The sequence below is a fragment of the Phoenix dactylifera genome, unplaced genomic scaffold (genome assembly GCF_009389715.1).
Source record: "Phoenix dactylifera cultivar Barhee BC4 unplaced genomic scaffold, palm_55x_up_171113_PBpolish2nd_filt_p 000190F, whole genome shotgun sequence".
Lineage (NCBI taxonomy): Eukaryota > Viridiplantae > Streptophyta > Magnoliopsida > Arecales > Arecaceae > Phoenix > Phoenix dactylifera.
In genome coordinates this window covers 186,909-199,226 of record NW_024067717.1, presented here as the reverse complement: position 1 = coordinate 199,226, position 12,318 = coordinate 186,909, and the positions used below count along the sequence as shown (strand labels likewise).

The 12,318-nt window shown below is 43.1% G+C and overlaps 1 protein-coding gene across 1 annotated transcript; it reads right to left on the bottom strand.

Annotated features, from left to right (window-relative positions):
* Positions 1-972: 972 nt before the first annotated feature.
* Positions 973-7,626, bottom strand: LOC103721205 (probable inactive receptor kinase At5g10020). Its single transcript, XM_026810060.2, has 3 exons — positions 6,525-7,626; positions 4,567-6,219; positions 973-1,807 (listed from the first exon to the last, which is right to left on the bottom strand). Exons 1-3 carry the CDS (start codon positions 7,477-7,479, stop codon positions 1,230-1,232), a joined length of 3,186 nt encoding a protein of 1,061 aa, XP_026665861.2. The 5' UTR covers positions 7,480-7,626; the 3' UTR covers positions 973-1,229.
* Between the last annotated feature and the right edge of the window lie 4,692 nt (positions 7,627-12,318).

The following is a 12,318-nucleotide window of genomic DNA, read 5'->3' as shown; positions in this document are numbered from 1 at the left end:
ACATTAAATAATGAAAAATAATGATATTATATTTAAATAATTTTTATTTAATAAAATTATTAGTTTTTGGAGTGTGTAGCTTATTTTTTAAAAAATAGTACGAAAATTTAGATCATGAGAAGAAATTTATTGTATTCAGGGAAACAGTGACCATCATCTTTCCTTGTTATATATAAACATTGTTGTCAAACATGTGTGTATAACCCGATTGTTCTAGTACTCTCTCTATCTATCTACCTATATACATGTGTGTTCTCACTCTCATACTTTATATGTTCTCTCTCTCAACATGCATGTATATATATCTATATATATCTCTCTATATATGTATTTGTGTTCTCTCTATCTCTCTACCTATATACCTATGTTTATGTTCTTGCTCTCTCACAATGTGTTCTCTCTCTCTCTCTCTCTCTCTCTCTCTCAATGTACCTATTCATGTATCTATGCGAGCGTAACTGGATTTTTTTAGTGCTCTCTCTCCATCTGCTCTCTCTCTCTCTCTCTCTCCCCCCCTCTTGATCTATATACACATGTATGTGTGTCCGTGGACCTAAATTTCTGTCTTGGGTCTAAAATTCTGTAGCAGTTTTTTCCTCTTTTTCGCAAAGAAGGAAATTTATCACCATGGCATACACCACCATATATATTAGCATATACGAGTATACGACGTTTAAAGATTACTGTGGCATATGTGTCCCACATTTGTAAGCCTTCAGCCGAAGTAGCAACCTAGGCAACAAATCTACCGCAGCTTTTGAAGGACAACCTAAGTAGCCATCTGATGCAGCATGAATCTAGATTGCCGACAGATCACAATTTTCCATAGTGGGCAACGGGATATTAACACAGAGGGAAAACAATTGATATTAACACCCGATATGGCATCTACAATATTGAGCCAAAAAGTGTTAAGCTAAACAGCCTGCAAATTTAAACCTTCACATCTTTCAGCTATTAGAACAACCAATATGTAAGAAATTCAGAGCCAAAACAGTATTGAAAGCTAAGCAACATATCCCAATGAACCGGGTTTATATGAGCAATCAAATTTTCCTCTCAACTCAACCGACATTTTCAAAAAAAAAAAAAATCAATCAATTAATGGATCAACATTTCCATACTAGCTATGAACATTAATCCTGACTGGAAGCCTTCGAAACCTAGTAAAGATTTTTTTTTAAAAAAAAGAACCGCATGTTTAAATTTCAGTTGCCTGTACAAAAATCTCAAATTGCGATTGATTGGAGATCTTCGATCACTGTTTTAATGTTAGGTCTCTCTTTTACTGGCAGAATACACCTAAGAGACACAGCTAGCAATTCCTCCATCACCTTCGTCGCTGCTTCTCCATCGGCGATGTCTTTGTCAAAGCATTCACCTGCCCTTCCCTGTCTGACATACTGCTGAATCCAATCTGTAAGATCGACTGCACCTACTCGGCCAGAGATTATATCACTGGCACTTCTTCTGGTTAGAAGCTCCATTAATATAACCCCAAATGCATATATGTCAGCCTTAAGTGATGGGCATGGATTGCTTGCTGTCGTCAATTCAGGTGCCTGATATCCAAGCGCTCTTGAGTTTAACATCTGTTGAGCAGTGCCTCTTCGTGCCATAAGACAGTGAAGGCTAAAATCTGTCAGCTGTGCAGTGAGGTCAGGTTGTTTCAGGACTATGTTTGATGGCTTTAGATTGCCATGAGGCAGGCCACGATCATGAAGGTAATACAAACACTGGGCTACATCAATTGCAATTTTTAGCCTTTGACTCACTGACACCTGGGAGTATCTTCCTGGTGTTGATTCTGCAGAACAAATCAGATACAGATCACATCAGATGCTCATGGCAGAATAAGTCATATGCCGTAATACCTGTATTTGCATGGACATATTAAGGATCATATTAATACTAAATGGGCAGATAGTGCAGCATTTAGCATAAACAATAATTACCTCGTTTTGCTGAATTGAACCAGAAAAATTACCATTATAATGGACTAGTTATAAAGTTGGGCCAACCAGCCATTTTAAAGCAAAGCAAAAGGAACTTTAAATCACTAGAAAGTCGCCAAAAGATTCTCGAGTTATATGATTATATCTTAGCCAACATGTTACTTGAGCAAATGAAGTTGATCTGGATCTCATCGAACTTCAGTCCTATTGATCAGATCTTTAGTTACCTCGAACCAACTAAACTTTCATACTTCACTGGCAATGAGCTTCTGTTGAGATCTAATGTTTACGATTGTAGAACATGAAGAATTCTTCCAAAGTAACGCTTACTGTATCTTATGGAAGACCTACTACTCATGGAAGACTTGGAACCCTTTAGTTATCCTGAAAGGGTGAATCTGAAACCCTGGAAAAAGGAAAAGATAGATGTTCTCATTGGATGCTTTATGGCATATGTGCATGTTCCTGTAGGCAGGCAGGTGTATCTTTTGTATATCTTTAAATAATTAGATGTCTGGGAGTTTCCAGGTGAATTTTTCAGATTTATAGGAACAGCTTGGCTAGGTAAGAGTTTCTTCTGTCTTAATGATGCTTCTGTGGAAAGGCTGTCAAGATATGCGGTGGCAGCTTGGCTTGAGTGCTCTCTCTCAAATTTCTCAAACAAGTGGTTGTCAAGCACTCCATGGCATTACAACAATTACAAAGCAGAATCTCAAATTTAAACAACGCCCAGACTCCCAGCCAAAAACTACATGATAACTGCTTTCTCAAGAAGCTTCATTATTTGGAACACAAGATAAACTAAAGATAGTACCAAAAAAATTTAAAGATCGGAAATGGAGGAGGTACTCAAAGACCTTTAGTGTTATGTACTTGACAAGTTGCACTGTAATTTATGAAAACAGGAGTACTGAACAGGAGGCAGAATAAGATTGCAACCCTTGTGGAAAATGTTTACTTGAGGTTGTAATAGCTAACTTACTAGGAAATGAATAAGGGCCTCACTTTCTACCCTTAAATATATGCAAAGGAGGTGGAAAACAATGGCATACATGGTACACTAGCCAACTACCCCCCCACCCAACATACACACACAGGTGACGATGGGAGGGAAAGTCTCTAATCACTACACAACAACAACAATAACAATTCCATATCTATTGTTAAATTTACACCACTTTAAGCACCTTAGCCACCTAACTTTAGATCAAATGGTTGTCTTTTCCCCTTAACTTACTTTCTCCTTTTCTAAGGTATCATGACAGAATAAAACTGAGGCTTTTATCTCCAGGCTGCTGTTCTATGGTTTCAAGTACTGGACTTTTTGTAAATATAGGAGCCTGAAACACAAGGCAATAGATGGTATCATCCCTTTTAGGAAGCACATTTTATGTTTGAACGATAACCTTCAACGAATATGCAACATTGCTTCAGTGTGTCCTATTAAATATGTCCAAAAAGAGGAAGAAACTATTGAAGATACTTAACATTCCTAATAATAGGGTAGAAACCAGCAAAGAAAATCAAAGTATGCCGGTACAGGAATCACCAGCAATACAGATAAGGTTCCTTTTTGTCAAATGAAATTTTTATTTGAATCTACTCAGAGTTCAACTAACGTCAACCCAAGAATACATCACACTATCCATCTCTCTATATCACATTTCTTTTAAACCCTTGGTTTCTTTTACCCTTTTCCTATCATAACACAAAAAGTATACACATTACAGCATCTCCTGGCCCTAATTTCAATGGACAGCTCATTTACGCTTTGATTTCACTATTGCACTCCATGCACGTTGTGTTATTTCTACTAGTTTTAATTGTCTTCCTTTCAAGATAACTCAATTTTACAGTCAAACCTATTATTATTTCAACATTATCTATCATATGACTAGACAGTCTAATTAATAGCGACTTCGTCAATCAGACCCGAACTTGTGGTCACAGAATAAGAGTAGTTTACATTTGAATACCTAGCAATTTATTTCAAAAAGTATAGAGCAGCAATATCCATTATAAATCCAGAGGAAAAGCCAGTGGACTTTCATTTAACTTCTACATAATCTTTAATAATTGCTAGCAGGTTGAGAGCTAATAACGCTAAGGATCAAAGGAACCATATGAAACTAGCATGTACCAAAACCGTGTTCTTTGTTATATCTCAATCTCATCTTTTTCATTTTATTAGTCAAGAAATTGTAAAACAAACTAAAAATGATTCCAGATATAGCAATGAACTATTACAAGGCATATTAATGGAATTCTATAGTTCTCTTGGTTGAGGCAGCCCAAGTCTATCCAATTCCAGTCTAGTATGCCTATACCTAGGTCATTCTAATTGAACCAGTCATATTTTGCAAGAGAAAGGGGAAAAGTCCACAGATTCACATGAACATGCACTAATAATACAGGATACAACTTGAGGGAGGAGTTTCTTCTCTAGAAAGAAAAACTTGTATCCTAATGAAAATTCACAAACATAGCAAATGATCAAAGCAAGACATGAAAGTGATAAATAGAGACCTTAATTGGAATAAAAAAGGCAGAGAACATTGATAAATTGAAAGGAAAGACAATATCAGAGAATCTAAGATGTAGAAAGCCTTACCATAAAGATAATCTGCCAAGCTATATCCATTAGCATAATCAGCTATGATCAACCTTCCTTGCTCTGTTGGCCCCCAACAGTAGCCCCTCACTGAAATGATGTTTGGATGTCCAATGGTTCCTATTCTTTTTGCTTCCCTTGCAAACTCCTTTTGCTGTTTCAGAAGACCAGAGTGCAATAATCTGATAGTTAATACATGACCACAATCTAGTATTGCTTTATATTTAGTGCCAAAACTGCCTCTACCAAGAATTTCAGCTGGGGCACGAGATAACTCATCAGCCGTGAATACTAAAGAGTCATCGAAGAAAAACAATTCACCAACAAGTCTATCTGGTGAACCTACATGCCACACTGCAGGTTGCTCAGTTAAATGTGAGTCAATATAATGAGGTGCAGATGGTAATGGCAATCCCAAAGAAGATTTATACTCAATAGTTGACGGGAAATTTTTTAACTCGCCAAGCTCCAGAAATGCTGAATCACTTCCATATTTGGAATAGCTACATTCTGCAGTATTAGTTACTAAGTCTCCTTGTCTAGATGTTGATCTGGAAGATGATGCCAATAGATGTTTACATGAGAAACTAATAGGAACAGGTAAAGAATCTTTTGCTTCAGAATTATGGGTGTAATGAAGATCAAATCTCAATGGATTTGCATCCCTTATAATTGCAGGGCCTTTGAATTCATTTTTCCCACAGTATTCTTTAAACCACATCTTTTGAGCTGCCAATAATACAACGACAATCAACATAACTGCCCCAAAAGAGCAAACAATAATTGCAGCCCAGATACTGGTCCTGAAACGACTGTGTTGGGCAGATCTGGTGTTGTCTTCCAATGCATCTGTATCATCTGGCAAGATTAAAAAAGCATTCCCAGGATGAAATGAACTACGTGGAAACCTCTGCAAGTTTTGAGGAACAGGGCCTGATAAATCATTGTAAGAAATATTGAATACCTCTAGGCTTCGCTGAGGCATTTCTGGGATCCTACCCTTAAAATGATTAACGGATAGGTCAAGAAATTCCAACCCATCCAGCTCACCAATCTCACTAGGAAGCTCTCCAGATAAGGCATTTCTTCCAAGATCAAGCAACTTAAGTCTTTGCAAACTACCAATTTCTGGAGGCAAGGAACCGCTTAACTGGTTATCAGATAAATCAAGACTCTCAAGATGGTTATAAGAAGGTAGAACTAGTGACTCAATTGAATGTGGCCCTTGAAGTGGAAATGGTCCTGTAAACTGATCTACAGAAAGATTCATACTTGTTGATGACATAAAAAGGCTTGGCAAAATAGGTCCAGTGAACTTATTTAAACTAAGATCAACATCAGATAACTTCGGGCAGCTTCCTAGTACAGAAGGAAGGGAGCCTGCTAATGAATTATTACTAATCTTGATGGATATAAGAGACCTGCATAGAGGAATATCATTCGGAATGCTTCCTGACAGTGCATTTGAACTCAAGTCAACAATCTCCAATGACTCTCCCCAGTGCTGCATCACTGACAGATCACTGGATAGTATATTTTTACTCAAATCCACTGAGACGCAGCTCCCTAGATTAGAGGGTAATGGACCTGATAGTGCATTTAAAGACAGATTTAGAACTTTCAAGGTTGTTGAATTAATGGTTCGAACATAACCTGCACATAGATGGAAAAAAATGTTGAATAATGTATGGTTGGAATAATACCCACATGTCTGACTACGAATGAATCATAAAAATATTTTTTCTGTCCCAAGTTTAAATATCTTATGATAAATCTAAACTTCAATGCAGAAAGTTAAGATCATCAAATGTAACCACAATAAAAAAAAGAATGCACAACAATTTCTTTTTCCCCTTACCAGACCAAATACCACCCCACAAGTCAAAAATACAGTCGCAGACTTTATGAGCAACAGAACTAAATCATGTTTAATTAAATACAAAATGTGACGTAATTACCTGTAAATCTATTTCCACTGAGATCAAGCTCTGTCAATGGCATTGTACTCCCAAAGAGCTCTTCTGGAATTAATCCAGAAAGCTGATTCCTCCCCGCCCTCAAAGTTTTCAAATTGCGCAAGGAATCAAACGAGGGAAGCTCCCCAGAGAGCTGATTGTTACCCACATCTAAAACTTCCAAGTTCCTAAACAACCGCAATGAATCACTGGAAAAGAAGCTTCCATTGAGCTTATTAGAGCTCAAGTTAGCATATTTAACTGCGTTCGCCAGGCTAGAGAGGTTCCCCGATTCCATGAGAAGCCCTCCGTAGAACTCATTGCCACTCAAATCCAGGTACTCCACATTCCTCATCTCGGAAAGAACCGAGCCAATGTGACCGCTGAGGCCATTGGATCTCAAGTCCAGCTCCTTCAGCCCCGGGAGATTCTGAAACCCAGTAGGGAAGACCCCAGAGAAGGCATTGCAAGAGAGGTTCAGATGTTGCAGGTTCCAGAGCTCGGCGATGCGTCCGGAGATCGGGCCGTAGAACAGGTTGCCGGAGAGGTCCAAGCGCTGGAGGGAGGAGAGGGAGCCGAGGGCGGGGACGAGGCGGCCGGTGAGGAAGTTCCCGGAGAGGGAGAGGTCGCCGAGCAAGCGCATGCCGGCGAGGGCGGCGAACTTGATCTCCCCTCCGAGGCCGAGGTCATCGAGGGAGACGGCGGTGACGGCGGTGCCGGAGGCGTCGCAGGAAACGCCGTGCCAGGAGGAGGGGCAGGCGGGGGCTGAGGCGCCGCTGTAGTTGGATTCCGGCGGCCGAGGCGGAGTCCAGGAGGAGAGGACAAGGCCGGAGGGGTCGGAGACGATGCCCTTCTTGAACTCGAGGAGGCAGCGGACGTCGTGAGAGAAGGAAGAAGGGATATGGCCGAGGGCGGAAGGGAGTAAGAGGGAGTAGAAAAGAAGGAGACGGAGATACATCTATCCTCCCTCTCTTCTCTTCCTAATCTCTTAGGATTTAGAGTTTGAGGAGAGGAGTTCCGGAAATGGAGAAACCCTAGAAATTTGGGAGAAAGAAGGACACTGGATGAAGAGAGAGAGCGGTGGGGAGAGGTGGCAAAAGAGAGAGGAGTGGGGAAGCGAAGGCGAGGCCGTTAAATTTATCAATATAAAGTTTCTCAGAAGAAAGTAACAAAAACAGAAAAGGAGAAAACCAAGACGAGGAGGACGGGAGAGTGGGGCGTTAAACGTAACTACACTTTCGAGACTATTAAATTTATTAATATATATTTTCTAAAAGGCGGTCACAAGAAAAAAAAATATGAGAAGGTGAACCATTATTACGCACCAAATGCGGTCAATGCCGTAATACCCCGCTCGGCGTTGGGGCGGCTCGGATCATCATGGCCTTTTTTTTTTTTTTTTTAATTTTACAACGGTGCTTCAACTAAACGGGGATGAGTGCATCTCTTTTTTTCGGTGTAAATTACAGACGGTTAAATTTATTAATATACATTTTTTTTAAAAATGGACAATAAATGTAGAGAGGAAAAAATATAAGAAGGTGAATCCTTTATCACACACTCTCGTCCAAGTGCTGTCAATGCCATGATATCTAGCTCCGAGCATTGGGGCGGCTAGGTCATCATGGCCTCTTGTCTTTTTTTTCTTTTACAACGATGACTCAACTGAACGAGAATGAGTGCACTTCTCTCTCTCTCGGTGTTACAGCTAAACTACAGACTGTTAAATTTATTAATATACATTTTCTCAAAAGCGGGTCATGAATATAGAGAAGAGAAAACATAAGAAGGTGAACCCACTACCACACACCCTCGTCCAAGTGCTGTCAATGCCATGATACCTGGCTCTGGGCATTGGGGCGGCTGGGTCATCATAGCTTCTTGTCTTTTTTTTTCTTTTATAACGGTGACTCAACTAAACAAGGGTGAGTGAAATCTCTCTCTCTCTCTCTCAGTATTACAGGTAAACTACAAACTGTTAAATTTATTAATATACATTTTCTCAAAAACGGGTCATGAATATAGAGAGGAGAAAACATAAGAAGGTGAACTCACTATCACACAACCTCGTCCAAGTGCTGTCAATGCCATGATACCTGGCTCTGGGCATTGGGGCGGCTTGGTCATCATGGCCTCTTGCCTTTTTTTTTCTTCTTTTACAACGGTGACTCAACTGAACGAGGGTGAGTGCACCTCTCTCTCTCTCTCAGTGTTACAGGTAAACTACAGACTGTTAAATTTATTAATATACATTTTCTTAATAGCAGGTCATGAATATAGAATGGAGAAAACATAAGAAGGTGAACCCATTATCACACACCCTCATCCAAGTGCTGTCAATGCCATGATACCTCGCTCTAGGCATTGGGGAGGCTGGGTCATCATGGCCTTTTGTCTTTTTTTTTTCTTTTACAACGATGACTCAACTGAACGAGGGTGAATGCACTTCTCTCTCTCTCGGTGTTACAGGTTAATTACAGACTGTTGAATTTATTAATATACATTTTCTTAAAAGCGGGTCATGAATATAGAGAAGAGAAAACATAAGAAAGCGAACCCGCTATCACACACCCTCGTCCAAGTGCTGTCAATGCCATGATACCTGGCTCTCGGCATTGAGGCGGCTGGGTCATCATGGCCTCTTGTCTTTTTTTTTTCCTTTTTATAATGGTGACTCAACTAAACGAGGGTGAGTGAAACCTCTCTCTCTCTCAGTGTTACAGGTAAACTACAGATTGTTAAATTTATTAATATACATTTTCTCAAAAGCGGGCCATGAATATAGAGAGGAGAAAACATAAGAAGGTGAACCCACTATCACACAACCTCATCCAAGTGCTGTCAATGCCATGATACCTAGCTCTGGGCATTGGGGTGGCTTGGTCATCATGGCTTCTTGTCTTTTTTTTCTTCTTTTACAACGGTGACTCAACTGAACGAGGATAAGTACACCTCTCTCTCTCTCTCTCGGTGCTATAGGTAAACTATAGACTATTAAATTTATTAATATACATTTTCTCAACAGTGGGTCATGAATATAGAGAGGAGAAAACATAAGAAGGTGAACCCACTATCATACACCCTCGTCCAAGTGCTGTCAATGCCATGATACCTGGCTCTGGGCATTGGGGCGGCTGGGTCATCATGGCCTCTTGTTTTTTTTTCTTTTATAATGGTGACTCAACTGAACGAGGGTGAGTGAAACCTCTCTCTCTTGGTGTTATAGGTAAAGTACAGACTGTTAAATTTATTAATATACATTTTCTCAAAAGCGGGTCATAAATATAGAGAGGAGAAAACATAAGAAGGTGAACCCACTATCATACATCCTCATCCAAGTGTTGTCAATGCCATGGTACCTGGCTCTGGGCATTGGGGCGGCTTGGTCATCATGGCCTCGTCTTTTTTTTTTCTTTTACAACGGTGACTCAACTGAATGAGGGTGAGTGCACCTCTCTCTCTCTCTCTCGGTGTTACAGGTAAACTACAGACTGTTAAATTTATTAATGTACATTTTCTCAAAAGCAGGTCATGAATATAGAGAGGAGAAAACATAAAAAGATGAAACCACTATCACACACCCTCGTCCAAGTGCTGTAAATGCCATGATACCTGGCGCTGGACATTAGGGCGGCTGGGTCATTATGGCCTCTTGTCTTTTTTTTTTCTTTTACAATGGTGACTCAACTGAACAAGGGTGAGTGCACCTCTCTCTCTCTCTCTCGGTGTTACAGGTAAACTACAGACTGTTAAATTTATTAATATATATTTTCTCAAAAGTGGGTCATGAATATAGAGAGGAGAAAACATAGTGTTGCTGGGGGTCCAAACCGAGAACGATTGGCACAGCGGTGTGAACGGGGTCCCCTTGGAATTGCTTCGGTTGCGCTCCACCTTCCGCTGGGAAACCTGCAAGCAAGCCTCCCACCACCGGGGTAGTGGGGGCCCTCCAACGATCAAGTCAGGGGAGATCGAAGGAGAAGGAGAGGTAGCAGGTAAAATGATACTTTGGAAGATCTTGCTTACCCTCCCCCTTCCCCCCCAGCCGCATATATACCAGGCTGGGGGGTTTTTGGGGATTGGTCATCGTGTGGCGCGATGGGGTTGCCACTGACATGGCCGTTACAGGGCGTCGTGGGGCAGCGCTGGGTACGGCTATGGCAGGGCGTAGTGGAGCTCCGCTTTGTACGGCTGTTAGAGGGGATCGTGGAACAACGCCGGATACGGCCGTCGCAGGGAGTAGTGGAGCAGGGGGCCGCGGCGTGCCTCAGGGGAACAGTCTGTTGTTGACAGAGATTGCCGACTCGGGGTCGGATTGCTGGATCAAGGGGCAGCCGACTCGGGGTCGGGCTGCGGAGCCGAAGATATCCGGCCCGAGGTCGGATTGCTGGATCAAGGAGCAGCCATAGTCTTCCTGGGTGCGCGTGCCGGTCACGTGGGGCATGGTGGCTAAGTTTCCCCGTAACAGTAGCCCCCCACTTCCGAGCCTGGAACCAGGAGGGGAACGGGTGAAGGGAGTGACGCTTCAAGATTGCCGCCATCCCTCGGAAAGGCGCGCGCGCTTCGAGCTCCCCGCCTTCTTTATGGCGTATGGCGGTCGTCACTGATCTGACGGTCTGCGGATTTCGGCGGACATCCTTCCTTAATGGCGTCGATTCGCCTTTGGGGCGCGAACGAACCTTCGGCGGCCAGGCGTCCTCTGGCGTCACCGAGGCGTCACCCGCCTCTCCGCCTATTTAACCGGGGGCCCTCCCCCGTCCGCCTTTCTCTTCACAGGCATCCTCGAGTTTCTCCCTTGTGCTGCTGCCGTTGCCGTCGGACTGTTCGTTCGCTCCTCCTTTGACGCTCTCGGGGCCGTTCTTCCTTCCCTTCCGGTGAGTTGCCCCGCTCTGCGATTTAGGGCTCTCCGTACTTTCTCCTTTCGTATTACTGTACCCCAGTCGTTCCGGTCCCTTCTCCCCTCTTGACCCCGTCCTGACCATAGATTCACTGGCCGACAGGGATGGGCGAAGTAAGAGCAGACCGCATTCAGTCGGTGCTGGTCCCCGAAGACCTAAATAGGTTCGTGGCCCGGTACCATCTTCTCGAGACCTGCAACGTTACGCTCCCGGGGCCTGAGGAGAGGATGTCCCATCCTCCTCCAGGGAAGGTCGCCATCAATGAGGACATCCTTCGGGCTGGGTTCCGCTTTCCCCTCTCGGACTTAGTCGCGCAGGTGCTTCGAGGTTTAAGATTGGCGCCGACGCAACTGGTGCCGAACTCATGGCGTACCTTGATGGCCTTCCAGGTTCTTTGCCGTATACACGAGGTTCCCGCCACCCTGAACGTTTTTTGGGAATGCTATGGCCTGAACGGCCACCCCCGGGACAGAGGGTGGTGGTGCTTTGCGGCACGGCGGGGGTGCGGCCTCGTTAGGGAGGCCCCTTCCTCCATTCATGGCTGGAAGGAGCGTTTCTTTTTCATCGACGTAGATCCCTCTTGGGGGATCGGGACAACCTGGGAGACGCCGATGAAGTCCCCGATCGGCCTATCGAGGTTGTCGAGGGAAGAGTCCGATGGCGTCGCCGTCTTGAGGGGGTTGGTTGTCGAGGGCCAGCTCCCCCCGGTGGCTCGCCTTATTTCCGAGGACGCCTTGGTGAACGTCGGTCTGAGCTCGGTCCCCGCCGACCGTGAGCCCGCCACCACTTCTTCTTTTTCAGCTCTTTTCTCCTCTTTCGTTTCTTCTTTTTTTTTTTTTTTTGTATGTTGGCGTTTTGCCATGTTGTATGGGTCTCGGCCCTGATGCAACGAAAGTTAA

What these genes read in the sequence shown, in the direction of transcription:
- LOC103721205 (XM_026810060.2), bottom strand. Translation starts at nt 7,479, where the DNA reads ATGTATCTCCGTCTCCTTCTTTTCTACTCCCTCTTACTCCCTTCCGCC. An exon ending in CAGTGGAAATAGATTTACAG is followed by an intron (nt 6,220 to 6,524) that starts GTAATTACGTCA and finishes ATCTATGTGCAG; the next exon opens with GTTATGTTCGAACCATTAAT. An exon ending in CTTGGCAGATTATCTTTATG is followed by an intron (nt 1,808 to 4,566) that starts GTAAGGCTTTCT and finishes TTTGTTCTGCAG; the next exon opens with AATCAACACCAGGAAGATAC.